Source organism: Oncorhynchus tshawytscha, linkage group LG31, assembly GCF_018296145.1.
Source record: "Oncorhynchus tshawytscha isolate Ot180627B linkage group LG31, Otsh_v2.0, whole genome shotgun sequence".
NCBI lineage: Eukaryota > Metazoa > Chordata > Actinopteri > Salmoniformes > Salmonidae > Oncorhynchus > Oncorhynchus tshawytscha.
In genome coordinates this window covers 9,674,487-9,696,529 of record NC_056459.1, presented here as the reverse complement: position 1 = coordinate 9,696,529, position 22,043 = coordinate 9,674,487, and the positions used below count along the sequence as shown (strand labels likewise).

Below are 22,043 nucleotides of genomic sequence, written 5' to 3'. Positions count from 1 at the left end.
TTCCGACCTGAAGATCACTGACGTCATGATTTGACCTAGTATTTTTCAGAGTTCCTAGTTGTTCTGAACGCAACGTGTCTTTGGCTGAACCCTGACCTCTCGCTGAACACAGTGTGCTACATCATAAATTGTCTGGAGGAAAAAAATGGTATAGTGAAGCATGGAGACACTCCCGAACAGAAAGAAGTGTAACCAAAGACAGTACAGATTGAAGATAGGCTAAAACGGCTTCTCTAGAACTACTTAAGACATTTGCTCGAAGCTAGGTTGTGCCTTTAGATTTCGAGAAAATGAACAACTAAAAGGAAGACATTTTCACTTCTCTTGATGACTTCATAAACCCCAAACCAGGCCTGTTTCGCAAGCGCTCTCAGAAGTCTTGCAATGTTGCGCCTCTGGCTTTAGAAACGCTGTGGTTCAGCCAAGGGGCAGAGCCCCACCTGTTTTGAGCCCCACAGTTATAGCAGAAACATTTTTTTTTTTTTGGGGGGTTGCCTGTTATAGATGTTATTTTGGATGTCACATATCAGTTGGCAAACAATGTAAAAAAAATAATCATCTTTGAGTCAATGAAGCCTCCATACAAACATGGTCTCTTTTTTGCTTTCTTGAGTAAGGCAGCTCCAAAATGCAAGTGTTTCAGCCTAGCTTAGTGTTTTCTGTGGTGGTGGGGCAGCCAGCAGAAAATATGGAGTGTAGGGGTTGGTAATGTTCTCTAGTTGCATTGTGATTAACTAAGTGTTCTGTCACTCATGGGGACACTATGTCACTGCCAAATCTAAGGTTAGAGCTAAAAAAAATCACGCCCCCTGGGTGCTGCCATAGAGTTACATTAGAAGTGCCCATCTAAGAAGGCTCAAGGTTATTGGCCACAGATAACTTAACGTCAAATCCCGTTATATCTACAGTAGCTTTGATTGGACGGATGGCAACATCATACTTTCAAAATCTTAGATAGCAGTCCTCCTCATGAATCAAGTCAACAATCTACTGGCAAATCCTTTTTAATCTTTGTCATATGAAGAGAAATAAGAGATAAAACGTATCGATGCTCATCTGCCATTGGACATAAACATTACACAACAACTTGGAAATCACAAATTCAACAATGAGTGGCTTGTAAGGAATTAGTGGCTATCTGCTAGCATGGCAAAGCAATCACTAGCCTGCTATTCAGTGGAGTGGGAGTGTGGTCCCCATTCTCGGTTTAAGTGTCTCTTTTCCAAGCTTAAAATTATAAACATTCAACATTGACCATGCTGTCAATCCAGCATGATTTCTGCACTGCTCAAAACAACTGTTAACTCAGAACTGGGAAATCTGACTTCAGTGAGTTCAAGACAACTGGGAAAGACAACTGGGAACTCAGGAAGAAATGAGCTCCGACTGGGTAAATACATGTTTAACGGTCATCCAACTCGGAATTGTAAGTGGGGAACTCTGGCCTTTTTAGAGCTACGACCTGAAGATCACGGACGTCATCATGATTCAACCTTGCTTTTTTCCCCAGAGTTCCCAGTTGTCTTGAATGCACCGTACATCCAGAGAATGCCAGACTTTGATAAAAGTTTGATGACAAAATATGCCCACAAGACTGTTGCGCCAGCTTCCTGTCAAGTGAGCACAAGGTGAGTCCAAAAATGTCTTGTATGCTGCTGCATAAATGATGTAATATGCCAGGGAGATATGTATACTGTAGCTAAGAAAGCAATACTATGTGTATGTTGTGTAGTAAGCTGTTAGTAGCCCATGTACCTCACCCTAATAATTTGATATATTTTCCCCTCTTAATTTCGCCTACTGTTCTGACTTGGTGGTGCACATGTAGCCATTAATGGGGGCAGCAGGTAGCCTAGTGGTTAGAGCGATGGACTAGTAACCGAAAGACTGCAAGATCAAATCCCCAAGCTGACAAGGTAAAAATCTGTTGTTCTGCCCCTGAACAAGGCAGTTAACCCACTGTTCCTAGGCCGTCATTGAAAATAAGAACTTGTTCTTAACTGACTTGCCTAGTTTTAAAAAATTACCCGTTTTAGAGAAATGTAATCATTGAATATTGTAAGAGCTTTCATTGTCTGCTTATATGCCCCCTTTATTTATCCTACGGTTCTGACTTGGTGTTCAGGAAGAACACTGTAAGAACGGCCCGTGTTCTGAATTCTATCGCTGTACATTTCAAAAGTGCTAAACAAATAGTTATATTGACTACATCCGTCCTAGCTCACTCATCAATGTCTTAATCAAAATGATGGATTGCCTCTTATCCTCGTCGTCCCCTTATTCCATAGTTAGTACATCTCAATTGTCAGTAGAAATCACATTTGTTTAAACAAGTCTGCCATATCAGCTATGTTTTTTTAAAGACAGTAAATGAAGCTGAATTAACTGTTTTGCTGCAAATAAGGTTCCACTGATAGCCAGGGGTAGAAGCGGTAAGGCGTTGGGACTGCTGTTGCACCCCCAATTATTATTGTATTTTTTTGCCCCACCAATATTTACATGGGTGTGCAAAGCTGTCAGGGCAAAGGGTGCCTGCCTACTTTGAAGAATCTAAAATAACAAATATATTTTGATTTGTTTAACACTTTTTTGGTTACTACATGATCCCATATGTGTTATTTCATAGATTTGATGTCCTCACTATTATTCTACAACGTAGAAAAAAGTGAAATAAATAAAAACCCTTGAATGAGTAGGTGTGTACAAACTTTTAACCGGGTGTGTGTATATATATATATATATATATATATATATATACAAAATATAAACACAACATGTAATGTGTTGGCCCCATGTTTCATGAACTGAAATAAAATATTCCAGAAATGTTCCAGAGGCACAAAAAGCTTATTTCTCTCCAATTTTGTACACACATTTGTTAAGATAATCCATCCACCTGACATGTGTGGCATATCAAGCACCTGATTCAAACAACACCTCAGATGAGTTGAAGTAGAGGGAGCATGCAATTGGCATGCTGACTACAGAAATGTCCACCAGAGCTGTTGCCAGATAATATTAATTTCTCTACCATAAGCCACCTCCAACCTCATTTTCGAGAATTGGGCAGTACGACCAACCGGCCTCACAACCGCAGACCACATGTAACGCCAGCCCAGGACCTCCACATCCAACTTCTTCACCTGCAGGATTGTCTGGGACCTTTTACCCAGACAGCTGATGAAACTGACAAGTGTTTCTGTCTGTAATAAAGCCTGTTTTGTGGCGGAAAACTAATTCTGATTGTCTGTGCCTGGCTCCCCAGTGGGTGGGCCTTGACCCCAGTCATGCGAAATCTATAGATGATGGTATAATTAAACTATTTCAATTGATTGATTTCCTTGAACTGTATCTCAGTAAAATCGTTAATTATTGCGTTTATATATATTTTTTCAGTATATATTATAGCTTGGGCAAGGGGTGCAGGTCTCATGTGCTCTGATATTAGTTCAGTTTCGTCTTTTTACCGTAAAGCGTTAAAGTGGGCATTGAAGGAGGAAAGGCTGATCTCGCATCTGGCCTTGCTACTTTTCCAAGTCATGCGCCCGCCCACAAGAGGGTTCAAAAGGCTCGGTTTTCACCTCCGGTGTCGAGTAGCCGCCATCTTTGTATCCGTTCAAATACAAAAATAATATTTATTTTCATTCACAAAGTTGAGAAAATAATTTGGTATAGGAACTTATGTCCGCAGCCTAAGAGCATTCATTTGAAGCCTTATCGAGGTAAGAACTACACAACGTTAGCTTGCTTCCATTCGGGATTCCGCCTGCAGCTAGCTAGCTAACGTTTGCTGTTATTAAAGTTAGCCAGGCATTAGCTAACTATGTGGAGCACATCTTAAATCTGACTGGCAACGAGACCGAGTAACTCCGCAACGTGGTAGTTTCGAAGTTCGCACATTGTGCGAAAATCCATCATCACGCGCACAAAAGTTTGTAGAACTTTCTAATTTCTTAAGTGCATGTTCATACTTTTTAAAGTATCGTTAACGTTGCTAACTAACGTTACTGTAGCCAATGTAGGTGTAGTTATTACTTGCTAACTTTAGCTAGCTAGCTACATGGTTGGTTAGATAACAAACCTGGCCATCAGGCTCATAGGTGGTAGAAATACTCGTACATAAAGGTGATTGCGTCTCACGTCTTTGACAAACAAGCAATTCTAAATATATCGAACGTTCAAATTTGAAATTGCGCGAAACCATTTGAGGCATACGCGAAAGAATGCCGTTAACCGGATGTGGAAGTAGTTTTTTCTCTTCGTGTAAAATAGGAATTTCTCTACTGACTTCCCCCGGAAAAACAACAACTTAATATCAGTGTTTCCTGTCATGTATTTAAATGTCTTTGTTGGTGGTTGTTAAATAATGTGAGTGAAAGAATTAACGGATAATGTGACACATGGCCGCCTCTTGTTCGTTTTCACCACGGAGGCGCATAAGATGGCTACTCGTCTTCTCCATCAATGATGGCATCATCATCATCACGCTTTTGCAATGAAGAGAGCCTCATGTTAGTGGGCTTTCATGATTGTAGCAATAATTAGTCACCGATAACCAATCAGCGAACTACTATGTAACGACAACTAAAAAAAATGCACATCTGCTATTCACATTTTACGAACATATTACTTTGTGCTGGGTTATTGTTTGCCCATGCCACAGATCATAACGTTTTTCAAATGTAGAGTTAGCCTATTACCCGTTGGACGTTACGGATAACTACCTTGACTTATGTCAGCAATGAATGATAAAGGATTTTGAGTGATGTATGTTATATGTAGCATAACTGACTTCCGTATTTTACAACATTCATTGTGTCATGCTCAAATGGAACGTCTGATAAGCATGTATCGGGAATGGCTACTCATTCGCCTGTATTGCACGAGTCTATGCAGCAGTAATATATACAAACCTGTGTTGTCTCCGGAGTAGTGTCACACATGCACCCCACAGAACGAAAGGGTGTCTTTCACTATTGATTTCTTACAATTAAACGCTAAATTGAAAATCAAATCACATTTTGTATTTGTCACATGCTTCGTAAAGAACAATGCAGAGAGAGAAATGCATATTGAGTCCATGTGCAGGGGTACGAGGTAATTGATGTAGATTTAAGCAATACTACACAAGGGGGTGTGGTATATGGCTTTTCTTATACTCGAGCCAGGCATTTGTCAAGTGTACCGAATACAACAGGTGTAGACCTTACAGTGAAATGCTTACTTACAGGCTCTAACCAACAGTGCAAAACGGTATTAGGTGAACAATAGGTAAGTAAAGAAACAAAAACAACAGTAAAAAAACAGTGGGAAAAAAACAGTAGCGAGGTTATATACATGTACCGGTTAGTCGGGCTGATTGAATGTAGTATGTACATGAATGTATAGTTAAAGTGACTATGCATATATGATAAACAGAGTAGCAGCAGCGTAAAAGAGTGGGGGGGGGGTACACAATGCAAATACTCTGGGTAGCCATTTGATTACCTTTTCAGGAGTCTTATGGCTTGAGGGTAAGAACTGTTGAGAAGCCTTTTTGCCCTAGACTTGGCATTCCGGTACCGCTTGCCAAGTGGTAGTAAACAGAACAGTCTATGGCGGGGGGGTTGGGGTCTTTGACCATTTTTAGGGCCTTCTGACGCCGCCTGGTGTAGGGGTCCTGGATGGCAGGCAGCTTATCCCCAGTGATGTACTAAGCCGTATGCACTACCCTCTGTAGTGCCTTGCGGTCGGAGGCCGAGCGATTGCCGTACCAGGCAGTGATGCAACCAGTATAGCTTGGGCAAGGGGTGCAGGATGCTCTCGATGTTATAGCTGTAGAACCTTTTGAGGATCTGAGGACCCATGCCAAATCTTTAGTTTCCTGAGGTAGAATTGGCTTTGTCGTGCCCTCTTCACGACTGTCTTGGTGTGTGTTCTAGTTTGTTGGTAATGTGGACACCAAGGAACTTGACGCTCTCAACCTGCTCCACTACAGCCGTGACGATGAGAATGGGGGCGTGCTCGGTCCTCCTTTTCCTGTAGTCCACAATCATCTCCTTAGTCTTGGTTACGTTGAGGGACAGGCTGTTATTCTGGCACCGCCAGGTCTCTGACCTCCTCCCTATAGGCTGTCTCTGCGTTGTCGGTGCTCAGGCCTACCACTGTTGTCGTCTGCAAACCTAATGATGTTGGAGTCGTGCCTGGCCATGCAGTCGTGGGTGAACAGGGAGTACAGGAGGAGACTGAGCACGCACCCCTGAGTGGCTCCAGTGTTGAGGATCAGCGTGGCAAATGTGTTGCTACCTATCCTCACCTCACCACCTAGGGGCAGCCTCTCAGGAAGTCCAGGATCCAGTTGCAGAGGGAGGTGTTTAGTCCCAGGATCCTTAGCTTAGTGATGAGCTTTGAGGGAACTATGGTGTTGAACGCTGAGCTGTAGTCAATGAATAGCATTCTCACATAGGTGTTCCTTTTGTCCAGGTGGGAAAGGGCAGTATGGAGTACAATAGAGATTGCATCATCTGTGGATCTGTTTGGGCGGTATGCAAATTGGAGTGGGTCTAGGGTTTCTGGGATAATGGTGTTGTGAGCCATTACCAGCCCTTCAAAGCACTTCATGGCTATGGACGTGAGTGCTACGGGTCTAGTCATTTAGGCAGGTTGCCTTCGTGTTCTTGGGCACAGGGACTGGTGGTCTGCTTGAAACATGTTGGTTTTACAGACTCAATCAGGGACATGTTGAAAATGTCAGTGAAGACACATGCCAGTTGGTCAGCACATGCCCAGAGCACACGTCCTGGTAATCCGTCTGGCCTCACAGGCTTGTGAATGTTGACCTGTTTAAAGGTCTTACTCACGTTGGCTATGGAGAGCGTGATCACACAGTCGTCCAGAACAGCCAATGCTCTCATGCATGCCTCAGTGTTGCTTGCCTTGAAGCGAGCATAGGAGTGATTTAGCTCGTCTGGTAGGCCCGTGTCACTGGGAAGCTCGCGGCTGTGCTTCCCTTTGTAGTTTGCAAGCCCCGCCACATGAGACTGGTGTCGGAGCCGGTGTGATACGATTCAATCTTGGCCCTGTATTGACGCTTTGCCTGTTTGATGGTTCGTCGGAGGGCATAGCATGATTTCTTATAAGCTTCCAGGTTAGAGTCCCGCACCTTGAAAGCGGCAGCTCTACCCTTTAGCTCAGTGCGACTGTTGCCTGTAATCCATTCAAGGCTCAAACCACCCAGTTGATAAATTAATGCTACATGACCAAAAGTATGTGGACACCTGCTTGTCGAACATCTCATTCCAAAAACATTGAAAGTCACTGAGCTCTTCAGTAAGGCCATTCTACTGCCAATGTTGTCTATGGAAATTGTATGGAGGTGTGCTTGAATTTATACACCTGTCAGTAGGGCTGGGTGATATGGCCAAAATCTCATATCCCCATATAGGTAATTTCATATCCCGATTACAACGCATATCACGATTATAGCACATTTTCTGTAAATTCAATGAATAAATAGTTTATATAAAATGACACGTAAAGGCCTATTTCTTAATCATATTTGATTATTTCTCCTTTTATTTAAACCTTTGTACACGTTTTATTAAGCATGCAACAAAATATAAAATGTATGTATCAAATCTAAAAAGGTAAATGGAAAACACTTCAACTATAGTTTAAAACAAATATAGGCCTAAAATGTATTTTTGGGGGCTTGCCTGTTTTGCATGTTATTTTGGCATTAAAACAAGTCACATATCAATTTGCATTTGGTACTTTGGGTCGAGTGTTAGTACCAACTCATAAAACCCCTGTTTCTCGACCGTGTAAATTGGGACCATGTCTTTGCAGATGTAAGTTGTAACGCCAGCTGTTATCTATATGGTGTGCGGCGAGCAAAAGCCTCTTGCAACATCTGAGTCGGGGGTTTGTTTTGAGCACTCGACTACTTTTTTGGCTCATCTGTAGACTCTCCGTACTGTTTCACATGATTCTTACATAGGTGGTAAAAGAGGTTAGTGGTGTTTTAAGCCTGTTGTCTGGACCGGCCTGCGGCATATTTTGCAGAGGACGGTTTTCTGGTCCGTGTCAGACTTTTCATACCCAAACCATGTCCATGTGACCGAAGTAGCCCCTCTTAGGCACGGTCTCTGTGCTATGTGTCACGTTCACTCTCTTCCATGTTTGTTTGTGTTGCAAATTTCCACGCGAAGTGTCATCCAATTGATAAAACTATTGCCGTAAAGAGTGATTTGCAACACAATGAAATAATTGATAGAAAAATGTCTATCGTTACACTATATATATCGTGCAGCCCTACCTGTCAGCAACGGGTGTGGCTGAAATAGCAATATCCACTGATTTGAAGGGGTGTCCACATACTTTTGTGTGTCTGCCTATAGGTAGGGGTAAAGTGACTAGGCAGCAGCATAAACGGTAACAGCAGTATGTGAGGAGTGAAAGTTGTAAGTTCCATTACTACTAGAATACTTCCATGATGACTGCTGTTGTTAAAAAAAATGTATCTAACATAACTAATAACTTAACTTTATGTATGTAAGATCTAAAGTATGATTTAAACACATCTAGCTATGTTCATTTGTAAATATCTGCTAGGACAGAGTCCTCTTATTTGATTATGCTAGAGAACCCTAACCCATTATTGAGTTTCAAAAGCAGGCATAAAAGTACATACTGTAACGAAACAGCAGGGAGCAGGTCTTGAACCCTCGACCTTTGAGCCCGAGGTCCTGCGCGCCATCGACTGTGCCGCAAAAGCATGCTCAAGCAGCAGAGTCGATTTTCGCGCTTATAAACCCAGGGTCGTTACAATACTTTATCAAGTAGGGCCCTGTGTTTTGGTTAATCATGTCACATGGCCTGGATTTAAACTTTATTTTAAGCCTTTCCAGAAATGAGAATTGGACCAAAATTGAAATCCGTTGTCTGAGGATGGTGCCGGACCATCTCACATAAAAAGAAAAGGGGACAGTTTGATGAAAAAGCATCAAATAAAGGTTAAAATCCAGATAAGGGAAAATATACTGCAACTGTTGTATACGTGTACAATCACATGGGGACAAATACTGCAACCTTTGTAATTGTGTTGTCTCAGATGTCGCTGGTGGATTTGGGGAAGCGGCTACTTGAGGCTGCACGGAAAGGCCAGGACGATGAAGTCAGGACACTCATGGCCAACGGGGCTCCCTTCACCACAGACTGGGTAATGATTCCTCTCTTAACTTCTCTATCCGGGCAATTTTTATTATCTGCTTCAGTTGAACTACTTTTACCCACCCCAGGGTTTTGGCTGGTTTGTGTGATCTAAATGCAAAAGAAGATATGCAAGTTCATAAGTAAAAAAGTGCCAGTCCAATTCACCTATATGGTCTTTTGACTCTTTGTCCCTCTTATTCTTTGGCACTCTGAGCAGCTGGGTACATCTCCGTTGCACTTGGCCGCCCAACACGGACACTATTCCACCGCCGAGGTGCTGCTCAGAGCAGGTGTCAGCAGGGATGCCCGAACCAAAGTGGACAGGACCCCTCTGCATATGGCCGCTTCAGAGGGCCACACCGTCATCGTGGATCTATTAGTCAGGGTACACGCGTCTCTAAGGTTTTAGCTGTTTATTCTGTGTTTAGGCCTGATATCTAGGTTGGGTCTGACCTGGCACCCTATTCCTAATATAGTGCACTGCTTTTGACCAGATGCCAATTTCAGATGCAGACCTAGTCTTTCTCTGACCAAAATGTCTTCCATCTAAGTACACTAGAAAACGTGGATACATGTGTGAAGAAAGCAGAAAAACGTCCAAATCTGCCAGGTGCATTCCCCTCTCCTTATTTCTCCTGGGTCATCCTCTACAGAGTGGAGCAGACATTAATGCCAAAGACATGTTGAAGATGACTGCTCTCCACTGGGCCGCCCAGAACGGCCACCAAAGGGTAGCGGAGACGCTCGTCAAACATGGCGCAGATGTTCACGCTCTCAGTAAATTCGATAAGACGCCATTCGACATCGCAGGAGACATCCAGAATGCAGACCTTATGCTCCTACTACAGGTGAGACCTTAAGTTGCATGTGGAGTCTAATTGAAAGGTCCATGCAATATTATTATTGACTCCAAAAAATAATGTACCAAAGGATTTGCACTCAAAAATACATTATTTTGAACTTCTTTGACAGTATGCTCCTTTATGATTACAATGCATTTACATAATTATCCAGATAAAGAGGTTTTTGCAATACTACTTATTTCAATGCACAAATTCCTCTTGTTTGTAGGAACTCTTATGATTTCTATCTTGACGGTCTCCCCTGTCTGTGGCGGTGTTGTATGTATGCTCTGATAGTGTTGACGATGTGTCTGTCTATAGGAAGGAATGCAGAACCAGGTGAACATGAACGCAGAGGCTGGCATGACGGGGAGCTCGGCCCAGCCTCAGTTTATCATCCAGGGCATCCCAGGGCTCCAGGGGGGCGTGGTCAACCTGGCGGACCTCCTCAACAACGCTGCCAAGGCCAACTCTGGTAGGCTCCAGGGGGGCGTGGTCAACCTGGCCGACCTCCTCAACAACGCTGCCAAGGCCAACTCTGGTAGCTACTGGGTTTATACACACAGACTAGGCTAGGGTTCATACTATTGTCTGAAGACAAAAGGTTTTGTGGCTGAAACGTGTCTATCTTACTGCTTTTATGTTATGGAAACTGTGTCTCCAGTTAATAGCTGCATAAGAGTTCAAGGATCCCCCTGCCTCAGAGCAATATGCCCCAAGCTCCTTTGTTTTCTCTAATCTAGTGCCTGGCCTTTATCACTCTGATCTTATAAGCTGATAAAGTCTGCTGATGCTGTGTTGGACCCACACAAACGGGTAGCTACCACCACAATATGCGATATGTGGGAGTAAAAGGTCATGCAGAAAATAAACATTCATTCTCAGCGTTCAGATGTAAATACTTTCTCACAGTTTGAATTCCTTTGAGCTTTAGCATGTTACTGTATGTAATGCTTATTTAAATGAGAATATTGAGTCGACATGTTGACTGCCACAAACTACAGTGTATATATGCTTATGAACTATTTCCTAGGACAAGAGCTGCAGTCGACAGTTAACTTGAACTTTTCCCTCCTCTCTCTCCCTCTTTGACCCCTTGTCTGACAGCAGTTGAATCTGAGGAAGCCATAGCAGCCAATTCTTTGGACCCGGGCAGCATCCAGCACATGGTGAACGAGCAAGGTCAAAGGGTTATCACCATAGTGACCGACCAACACGGCAACCTGCAGACTGGAGGGCTTGGTCAGCCATTCTTTGTCACCATGCAGCACGGACAACAGAGTAAGCGAACGTCTCCCTTTTGGTTACTTAACAGTGACCCTGTTCCATTTCAGCCTGTAGCCACTTCCCATAGCCCCTATCCATTTGGGAACAGTTTCCCAGATCCTACTCCTGGACTGAAAAGCACACTCAGTGGAGAATCTCCATTGAAAGCTCTTTTTAATCTAAGGGTAGGCTTTCTCTGAGTCTAGGAAACCTGCACTTGGTGTTCTAATGCTGTGTTCATAACCAAGTGGGAAGGTGGTATTTACCGCATATGACAGGGGAAAATCCACTATCGCCCCTCCAACTGGTACTACTATTACTAGTGGGAAACTCATCCATCATCCCTGAGCTCCAACCTCTCCCATATGCTGACCTCTGAGGTCACCTACTAAGGAAATTACCTCGAACAGCATTTTCGGCTGTTAAATACAACAAAACACTATTTATAAAAAGCAATCTATTAGTATGGTTGACGCAGCTTGTTGGCCATTAGCCAATCTGTGTTTCTCAACGAGTTCAAAGAACGTGAATGCATCCAACTGGTATTTATGATTTCTGAACTGGTAATTACCCCCTTCTCACTTGGTTATGAACGCAATATTAAAGTAGTAAGCTTAGCAATATGTTGGAATGTCCACTTAACCCACAAGAAACCTTATTGTTGTTACAATGTGAATCTTGAATTTGTAGACAACATTTTTTAGCTTTCTGGCAGATCGTTTTGTGCAAGTTGCTTTGTAGAACTGTGTGTTCTACTTCATCATTAATGTACAGTGCAATCGGAAAGTATTCAGACCCCTTCCCCTTTTCCACATTTTGTTACGTTATAGCCTTATTCTAAAATTGATGAGGAAAATCAATGTTTTATTTTTTCAATCTACACACAATACCCCATAATAACAAAGCAAGGAAAGGTTTTTAGATTTTTTTGAAAATGTATAAATAAATTATTTACATAAGTAAGCAAGCCATTTGCTATGAGACTTGAAATTGAGCTCAGGTGCATCTTGTTTCCATTGATCATCCTTGAGATGTTTCTACAACTTGATTGGAGTCCTCCTGTGCTAAATTCAATTGATTGAACATAATTTGGGAAGGCATACACTTGTGCCCACAGTTGACAGTGACAGTTGACACACAAGGTCCCACAGTTGACAGTGCATGTCAGAGTAAAAACCAAGCCATGAGGTTGAAGGAATGGTCTGTAGAGCCCCGAGACAGGATTGTGTCGAGGCACAGATCTGGGGAAGGGTACCAAAACAGAACAGTGGCCTCCATCATTCTTAAATGAAAGAAGTTTGGAACCGCCAAGACTCTTCCTAGAGCTGGCTGCCCAGCCAAACTGAGCAATCCGGGGGGCCTTGGTCAGGCAAGTAAACAAGAACCCGATGATCACTCTGACAGAACTCCAGAGTTCCTTCCAGAAGGACAACCATCTCTGCAGGACCCCACCAATCAGGCCTTTATGGTAGAGTGGTCAGACGGAAGCCACTCCTCAGTAAAAGGCACATGACAGCCCGCTTGGAGTTTGCCAAAAGGCACCTAAAGGACTCTCAGACCATGTAAAAAAAAGATATATGTTTTTTTAATAAAAAAAAAAAGATTATCTGGTCTGTTGAAACCAAGATCGAACTATTTGGCCTGAATGATGAAGCGTGGTGGTGGCAGCATCATGCTGTGGGGGTGTTTTTCAGCAACAGGGACTGGGAGACTAGTCAGGATCGAAGGGGAAAGATGAACGGAGCAAAGTACAGAGAGAACCTGCTCCAGAGCGCTCAGGACCTCAGACTGGGGCGACGGTTCCCATTCCAACAGGATAACGACCCTAAGCACACAACCAAGACAACGCAAGAGTGGCTTCGGGACAAGTCTCCGAATGTCCTTGAGTGGCCAAGCCAGAGCTCGGACTTGAACCCGATTTGAACATCTCTGGAGAGACCTGAAAATGGCTGTGCAGCAACGCTCCCAATCCAACCTGACAGCGCTTGAGAGGATCTGCAGAGAGCGAGAGAGAGACCCCAAATTCAGGTGTGCCAAGCTTGTAGCGTCATACCCAAGAAGACTGCAGGCTGTAATCGCTGCCAAAGGTGCTTCAACAAAGTTCTGAGTAAAGGGTCTGAATACTTGTGTATTTATTTTTTAATACATTTGTAAAAAACTATTTTTGTCATTATGGGGTATTGTGTGTAGATTGAGGGGGTGGAAATGATTGCATACATTTTAGAATAAGGCTGTAATGTAACAAAATGTGGAAGGTCTAGGGTTCTGAATACTTTCTGAATGCACTATTTTAATAAGTGACCTATAGTCACTTTTGAGACTGTATGATCCTCCAGGCTCTGAACTGTTGTCTGTTGATTTGCAGTGTTGGCGATGCCAGCCAATCAGGTGACAGAGGAGGTGGTTGATGAGGAACCCCAGCCCCCGCCCTCTCGCAAGAGGAAACTGGAGGCCTCGGCCAACCACATGGAGTCTGGAGACACGGTCAGGGGCGGACCACTTCTTAGATAATTTTTTTCTCTCTTGTGCAATACATTGAACTGATATTCTTCTCCCATTTTAACCTATTTTAACTTCTCCCTGATTTAACCACTTTTATTTAATATTGCTCTAGAGATTTTAGAATCTGTTGTGAAAATGTTTTTGCATAGATTATATGAAACCCTTAGATTATTTTGGTACTTTGATACTGTGGAGTTGGCACAAGTGGGGTGCAAGTGTGTGTGTGACCTGCAGTCTGACATTTCGGTCTCCTTTTCTCTATCCATCCATCCCTCTATCCAGGAGCAGTTACAGAGGCAGCTGCAGGAGGCCAACCGGAAGGCCCAGGAGTACCGGCAGCAGCTGATGTGCAAGGAGCAGGAAGCAGAGCAGTACCGCATGAAGCTGGAGGCAATGTCGCACAGCCATACCAACGGCACCTCGGAGCAGGAGGAGGTGATTGGGGGTGAGGAGGAGGTGCAGGAGGAGGTGATGCTCCAGGAGGGAGACATCATCATCAAGACGGAGGGGCTGGACTCGGCCGAGGAGCAGGTGACGCTGGTGGACTCGGCGCCCTCCCACACCGAGGTCATCTCATAATGTCAGACAGACTGATGTCACTGACTGAAGGAGAAATGGACACGTGGACTCAGGCGACAGGCCAGCCTGTTGGTGTTTTCATAGCTCTTTTGTTAATTATTTTCCTGCTATGTTTTGTTTTTGTACAATATTTACTTTTTCTGCCGTTTTATTTTCCTCAACTGTGTTTATTTGTGTTTTATTTTTTACAAATAGCGAAGCGAGGAGCTGAATATATTGATTGAGGAGCAGGAACGGGACCTGCTCAGCATGTGACTCTGTAAGGTTGCCTAGCTGAAGAACGTCTATGCTCCCTGGGGAAAACGGGGCCTCGGGCGCTCGCTCTCGGATATCTATGGTGTCTGAGACATGTCAATGTTGTGTGGGGAAATGCATTTTTCATGGTTCCAACAGCATGTCCTAAGGTGACCAAGATGCACATCCAAAGTTTATTAGACACGTCCATCCATAGAACCAGAGGACAGGTCTGTTGGAGAGAACACTGTTTTGTTCAACTCCTTCAGGTCTCAAAAGTCTCCCTCTGCCTCAGTCTTCCATCCAACCACCCACCACCATGGGCAATGGGAATGGTACTTAAGCATACCCATTTCCTATTTCAAAATAATCCTCTTACATGAGAAATGACAGTGCATGTAGTTGGCAACAGTCATTCTCAGCAATTGTTTCAAAGTTGTGAATGGCAGTGTTTTGCCTTTCGTGGCACCACGTTAAGCTTTGTCCTCTAGTTGTCGTCGGTGCCACTTCCATAGTGCGGTCGTGATTGTAGGTTTACTGTTGCACAAGCCACAACTTTCCTCCCGCTGATGATGACACAAAGATGAACTTCCCATCGTTTTAATGCCCCCGTGGCTTTAATCACTAGTAGCCCCACTCCCCAGAGACTGACAGGAATAAGGGTGTCTCATAAAATTAACGATGTTGATACACTATAAACAAAAGTATGTGGACTCCACTTCAAATGAGTGGATGCGGCTACTTCAGCCACACCCGTTGCTGACAGGATATAACATTGAGCACACAGACATGCGGTCTCCATAGACAAACATTGGCAGTAGAATGGCCTTACTGAAGAGCTCAGTGGCTTTCAATGTTTCACTGTCATAGGATGCCACCTTAACAAGTCAGTTCATCAAATTTCTGCCCTGTTCGAGCTGTCTCGGTCAACTGTAAGTGCTGTTATTGTGAAGTGAAAATATCTAGGCGCAACAACGGCTTAGCCGCGAAGTGGTAGGCCACACAAGCTCACAAAACGGGACTGCCAAGTGCTGTAAGCGCGTAAAAATCGCCTGTCCTCTCTTGCAACACTCACTACCGAGTTCCAAACTACCTCTGGACGCAACGTCAGCACAAGATCTGTTCGTCGGGAGCTTCGTGAAATGGGTTTCCATGGCCGAGCAGCCACGCACAAGCAAGCCTAAGATCACCATGCGCAATGCCAAGCGGTGGCTGGAGTGGTGTAAAGCTCGCCGCCATTGGACTCTAGAGCAGTGGAAATGTGTTCTCTGGAGTGATGAATCACGCTTCACGATCTGGCAGTCTGGGTTTGACGTATGCCGGGAGGATGCTATAATAGTCTCGGACGGGCTAGGCCCCTTAGTTCCAGTGAAGGGAAATCTTAACGCTACAGCATCCAGTGACATTCTAGATGATTCTGTGTTTCCAACTTTGTAGCAAAGGGGTGGACCAACTCCATATTAATGCCCATGATTTTGGAATGAGCTGTTTGACAAGCAGGTGTCCACATACATTTGGTAGTGTGTGTGCATGTACACACATTACCAAACGTTTTTGAGAAGAGTTTTCAGTTTTTGAGAGGAGCGTGCATCTTGTATAATTGATTTTTCACCATGGCTAACTGGGCGGATGAAATACACCACCAATTTTTGGTTTCAGAATTGAAACCCCCTCAGATAACCCCTTTACTTACCAGCCCCAATACCTCTACTGCCCCTTTTGAAGTTATTGGAGGAAGAGGCCTGCTGTTTTGCTGGAATACCGTTCCTCTGGCTTATTGCGCTCTCCAGTCACCTATTGTAAACAAAGACCTGTCTCTTCCTTTGTTCAGAAGTCAATATTCTTCATGACTAATAGTTATATTTTATAAGCTCTCCACAAGCCTTTTTCTTATGTACATATAAAATTGTATTTTTTTAAGTGTATCTGAATGCTATGGGATGTAAACTGCCTATATATGAAATATAAGCACATCTTTCATTTGGCATCTCTTTGCTAGATTGTATAGTTGAACATGTTTAGTATGCACCAATTTGATGAATAATCATATTTACCATGATTCGACTGTTGTAGCTTTACCTGTTTCGCTACTGCTTTCACAGTTGTGGCCACTTGACCGAGCCATGAATGACTGTGTACTTTGATTGCTTTGATTAAAAAAAGATCAACTGTCTTTAAAACGTTAGAACTGGTATCTGCCACGTGCTTTACCGTGTGTGTTGGATAACCTCAGTCTTCTCAGAGATGGAGAACTCGTGGCTCAGTACAATTTCCTCTGTTTTATGCATTGTTCCATATGTTGACCAGCAGGTGGCACTACACTAACGGACTGAGGTCTGTGAAATGACTGAACAGGGATCATATATCTATATTGCTTTCCCTCAATCCAGTTGTTTTGCTACTAATACAGAATGTGGAACAACTGTAGAGTATCCCACAGTGATATTGAAGCTTTATTAAATACTTATTTTCTAACTCCCTTATTGCTATGACAAGTTGTCATTTATGTAAGAATGCATTTGTACTTTCTATCGAGATAATATAAAATACAAACTCAAGCGATGTGGATCTTGGGTTCAAAGGCCCAGCCACATTTTAAAGGAAAACTCCACTCAAACTACCTTTTTGGTGTTTCTATCAACAATGGACTGATAGTTTTTGGGGGGTAATTTCCCTTCAACTTCCCTCATTTGATGCGTGCATGCCAAGTTCTCCCAACTGTTTTGAATTTGCAATGTTACACTGCTGCTCATGGCACTGCAGTGAAGTAACCTCTTGTGAAGCCTCAAAATGTTTAATCATTTGACTTTTATCATAAAGCATCTCACCAAAGCATATTATAATAGAATATACCTGATCCAGAATTCTTACTAGATCTCTCTATTGGGATACAGTATAGCAGTGTTTTTGTGATAACCGACATCACAGCAGACACCATTTTGAAATCAACAGAACACTATTAGGGACTTTCCTCTTGATAAGGAATGATGATCTTGCCTCAAGTTGTGTACTGAATAATGTAGGATGGTTTTGTATGATTGTTTTGTTATTTCAAGAGAAGTGTATGGACTATTTTTAAGCATCAAATAAATGCAAACTCTTTTATGAGAACTGCTTTTTCTTCTAACACCATGCGGGTTACCCTACAATAACCTGTGTAATAGATGCTTCTATTGTAGTAGGTCATTTCTGCCTGCTGCTGTAACCCCGTTCACATCTGTGTTAAAGGAAAATTCCACCCAAAAATGATCTTTTGGTATTTGTTTCATTAGTCCATTGTTGATATAGTCCCAAAATGTTTTGCATGTCAGCAATCAAGTTATCAAGATATATACATTTCACAATACAGAAATCCCTTGTGAAGGAGTTAGACTTATCTCCCTCCATGGCTCTTAGGGAGAACATTTACATGAAGCCTAAGGGGCTACAGCACAGAAATGGCATCAGTGGATAATGAAGAGGAGTAAATAATTGTGTTCCTCTTGTTCATCGCTCATTCTCCTATTATTCGCACATTAAGTTGAAATTGATTCGAACATGTTTGGATCGTGCCCAAAGAGACTACGTGAGGGATTTAATGTGACTCCATGTTGCTCCTAATAGCACCTTGATTTCCCATGATTTTGGAATGAGATGTTCGACGAGCAGAAACATCTTCTATTCTTATTATCTATTCTTAAAATGACACTGTTATTTACCATTTATTTTTATTTCGCACAAAATAATCTGAAACACAACCAAAACAAACAGCAAATGCATCCAACAAGTGTGTAGAGTCACAAGCTTGATGTAGTCATTGCGTGCTAGGAATATGGGACCAAATTCTAAACTTTTCACTACTTTAATACACAAATAAGTGAATTTGTCTCAATACTTTTGGTCCACTAAAATGGGGGGGGAACTATTTACAAATAGTACTGTAATTTCTAAATTTCACCCAATATGGATGAAAATACTATCAAATTAAAGCTGACAGTCTGCCCTTTAACCTCATAGTTAAAGTGCTGGAGTACAGAGCCAAAACAAAAAATGCGTCACTGTCCCAATACTTTTGGAACTCACTGTATTTCTCTTGTTTCTCTGTGACAATGGACAATAGAGTAATCTTCATCTACAGTGCCTTGCGAAAGTATTCGGCCCCCTTGAACTTTGCGACCTTTTGCCACATTTCAGGCTTCAAACATAAAGATATAAAACTGTATTTTTTTGTGAAGAATCAACAACAAGTGGGACACAATCATGAAGTGGAACGACATTTTTTTTGATGTTTCAAACTTTTATAACAAATCAAAAACTGAAAAATTGGGCGTGCAAAATTATTCAGCCCCCTTAAGTTAATACTTTGTAGCGCCACCTTTTGCTGCGATTACAGCTGTAAGTCGCTTGGGGTATGTCTCTATCAGTTTTGCACATCGAGAGACTGAAATGTTTTCCCATTCCTCCTTGCAAAACAGCTCGAGCTCAGTGAGGTTGGATGGAGAGCATTTGTGAACAGCAGTTTTCAGTTCTTTCCACAGATTCTCGATTGGATTCAGGTCTGGACTTTGACTTGGCCATTCTAACACCTGGATATGTTTATTATTGAACCATTCCATTGATTTTGCTTTATGTTTTGGATCATTGTCTTGTTGGAAGACAAATCTCCGTCCCAGTCTCAGGTCTTTTGCAGACTCCATCAGGTTTTCTTCCAGAATGGTCCTGTATTTGGCTCCATCCATCTTCCCATCAATTTTAACCATCTTCCCTGTCCCTGCTGAAGAAAAGCAGGCCCAAACCATGATGCTGCCACCACCATGTTTGACAGTGGGGATGGTGTGTTCAGGGTGATGAGCTGTGTTGCTTTTACGCCAAACATAACGTTTTGCATTGTTGCCAAAAAGTTCAATTTTGGTTTCATCTGACCAGAGCATCTTCTTCCACATGTTTGGTGTGTCTCCCAGGTGGCTTGTGGCAAACTTTAAACGACACTTTTTATGGATATCTTTAAGAAATGGCTTTCTTCTTGCCACTCTTCCATAAAGGCCAGATTTGTGCAATATACGACTGATTGTTGTCCTATGGACAGAGTCTCCCACCTCAGCTGTAGATCTCTGCAGTTCATCCAGAGTGATCATGGGCCTCTTGGCTGCATCTCTGATCAGTCTTCTCCTTGTATGAGCTGAAAGTTTAGAGGGATGGCCAGGTCTTGGTAGATTTGCAGTGGTCTGATACTCCTTCCATTTCAATATTATCGCTTGCACAGTGCTCCTTGGGATGTTTAAAGCTTGGGAAATCTTTTTGTATCCAAATCCGGCTTTAAACTTCTTCACAACAGTATCTCGGACCTGCCTGGTGTGTTCCTTGTTCTTCATGATGCTCTCTGCGCTTTTAACGGACCTCTGAGACTATCACAGTGCAGGTGCATTTATACGGAGACTTGATTACACACAGGTGGATTGTATTTATCATCATTAGTCATTTAGGTCAACATTGGATCATTCAGAGATCCTCACTGAACTTCTGGAGAGAGTTTGCTGCACTGAAAGTAAAGGGGCTGAATAATTTTGCACGCCCAATTTTTCAGTTTTTGATTTGTTAAAAAAGTTTGAAATCTCCAATAAATGTCGTTCCACTTCATGATTGTGTCCCACTTGTTGTTGATTCTTCACAAAAAAATACAGTTTTATATCTTTATGTTTGAAGCCTGAAATGTGGCAAAAGGTCGCAAAGTTCAAGGGGGCCGAATACTTTCGCAAGGCATTGTACATAGACATTATGCAGCGGTATGTCAATGTAGTTCAGCTGTACTATGGTGGTTCCCAGAAGTCCTACTTTTTCTTGTGACCACCAGATAATCAAAACTTTTTCTAGCCACAGGTCAATCTATGTATAAAGTCATGTATGACTATGTGAATGAACATGTCTGTAAATAATCTTGGATCACAGTGTTCTCACATCTATTTTCTTGTAGTCCGTAAGTAAGAGTGTATGAGAGATGGATAGCCTACACTCTTAGAAAAAAGGGTTCCAAAAGGGTTCTTCAGCTCTCCCCATATGAGGGAACCCTGTTTGGTTCCAGGGAGAACCCTTTTTGGCTCCATGTAGAACCTTTTTGGGTTCCATGTTGAACCCTTTGTGGAAAGGGTCCTATATGGATCCCAAAAGGGTTCACTTGGAACCAAAATAGTTCTACATGGAACCAAAAAGGTTTCTTTAAAGGGTTCTCGTATGGGGACAGCCAAAGAACTATTTTGGGTTCTAGATAGTGTACTGTGTACAAAACTGCCAATTCTGTGCAGTATTTAGGTGCAGTGTTTCTTGTTGACAGAGTTGGGAAAAAATCACTTGTGTACAAATTATCTGAGATGTTTTCACCTTATTTTTCCCATAGACCACTGTGAAAAACTATTTGGTGCTTGCCTACAAGGCAAAGGAAGGGAACCGTTCTCTCAAATAATATCCTTGAACTCATCATCTGATGCCAGTCACAAAATATGTTGCATGAGATCATAACTGATCTCCCCGCAGGAGCAGGGTTCTTTGTGGAGAAGGTCAAAACCATGTGCCCGTGCATCGACTACTGGGGTCTCAACGACATCAGTGAAGAACCGGTACCCCTCATCTCCTTGGCCTTCGAGCCGTTCCAGGGGGCCACCGTGTTCTCAAGCTGGACCTACGGAACGCCTACCACCTGGTGCGGATACGGGAAGGGGACAAGTGGAAGACTGGATTCAACACGGCCAGCGGCCACTAAAAGTGTCTGGTCATGCCATTTGGTCTTACCAATGCCCCCACTGTATTCCAGGCTCTGGTTAATGATGTTCTCCGCGACATTTTGAACCGGTTCATCTTCGTCTACCTTGATGACATCCTCGTCTTCTCCTGTTCCGCCCAAGAACACGTTCTTCACATCTGACAGGTTCTCCAACGCCTCCTGGAGAACCAGCTTTTTGTAAAAGAGGAGAAGTGCGAATTCCATCATTCCGCCATCCCCATTCTGGATTACATCATCGCTGCAGGGAGTGTACAGATGGATCCTGGAAAGGTGAGAGAGGTGGTGGATTGGCCCCAGTCTACGTCCAGGGTGCAGCTGCAACATTTCCTGGTACTCTGCAAATTTTATCGGCACTTTTTCCGGCGTTACAGCACCCTGGCTTCCTCCCCGTCTGCATTCACCTCTCCCAAGGTTCTGTTCACGTAGTCCCCAGCTGCTGACCGGGCGTTCCGGGATCTCAAATACCGCTTCACCACAGCTCCCATCTTGGTTCATCCTGACGCATCCCACCAGTTTGTGATGGAGGCCGACACTTCAGATGTCGGAGTGAGCGCTATCCTGTCCCCGCGTTCTGCCCTGGACCTCAAGTTACATCCTTGCACCGCCTTCTCCCACCGCCCCAATGCCACGGAGAGGAACTAAGACGTGGGGAATCGTGAGCTTCTCACAAGTGA

General features: G+C 43.2%; 1 protein-coding gene across 7 annotated transcripts; it reads left to right on the top strand.

The window, feature by feature from the left end:
- Positions 1-1,306: 1,306 nt before the first annotated feature.
- Positions 1,307-15,437, top strand: LOC112229764 (GA-binding protein subunit beta-1). 7 transcript variants are annotated; one of them, XM_024395785.2, is made up of 8 exons: positions 1,307-1,628; positions 9,092-9,199; positions 9,410-9,577; positions 9,846-10,040; positions 10,356-10,575; positions 11,142-11,315; positions 13,666-13,784; positions 14,085-15,437. In XM_024395785.2, the coding sequence occupies exons 2-8, from the start codon at positions 9,092-9,094 to the stop codon at positions 14,379-14,381; spliced, it is 1,281 nt and encodes a 426-aa protein (XP_024251553.1). In that variant the 5' UTR covers positions 1,307-1,628; the 3' UTR covers positions 14,382-15,437. The 7 variants fall into 7 exon arrangements, with proteins under 7 accessions (XP_024251553.1, XP_024251554.1, XP_024251556.1 ...); XM_024395786.2 differs by lacking the exon at positions 1,307-1,628 and adding an exon at positions 3,539-3,722 and having other exon boundaries at positions 11,145-11,315; XM_024395788.2 differs by lacking the exon at positions 1,307-1,628 and adding an exon at positions 3,540-3,722 and having other exon boundaries at positions 10,356-10,509; positions 11,145-11,315.
- The last annotated feature ends 6,606 nt before the right edge of the window (positions 15,438-22,043 follow it).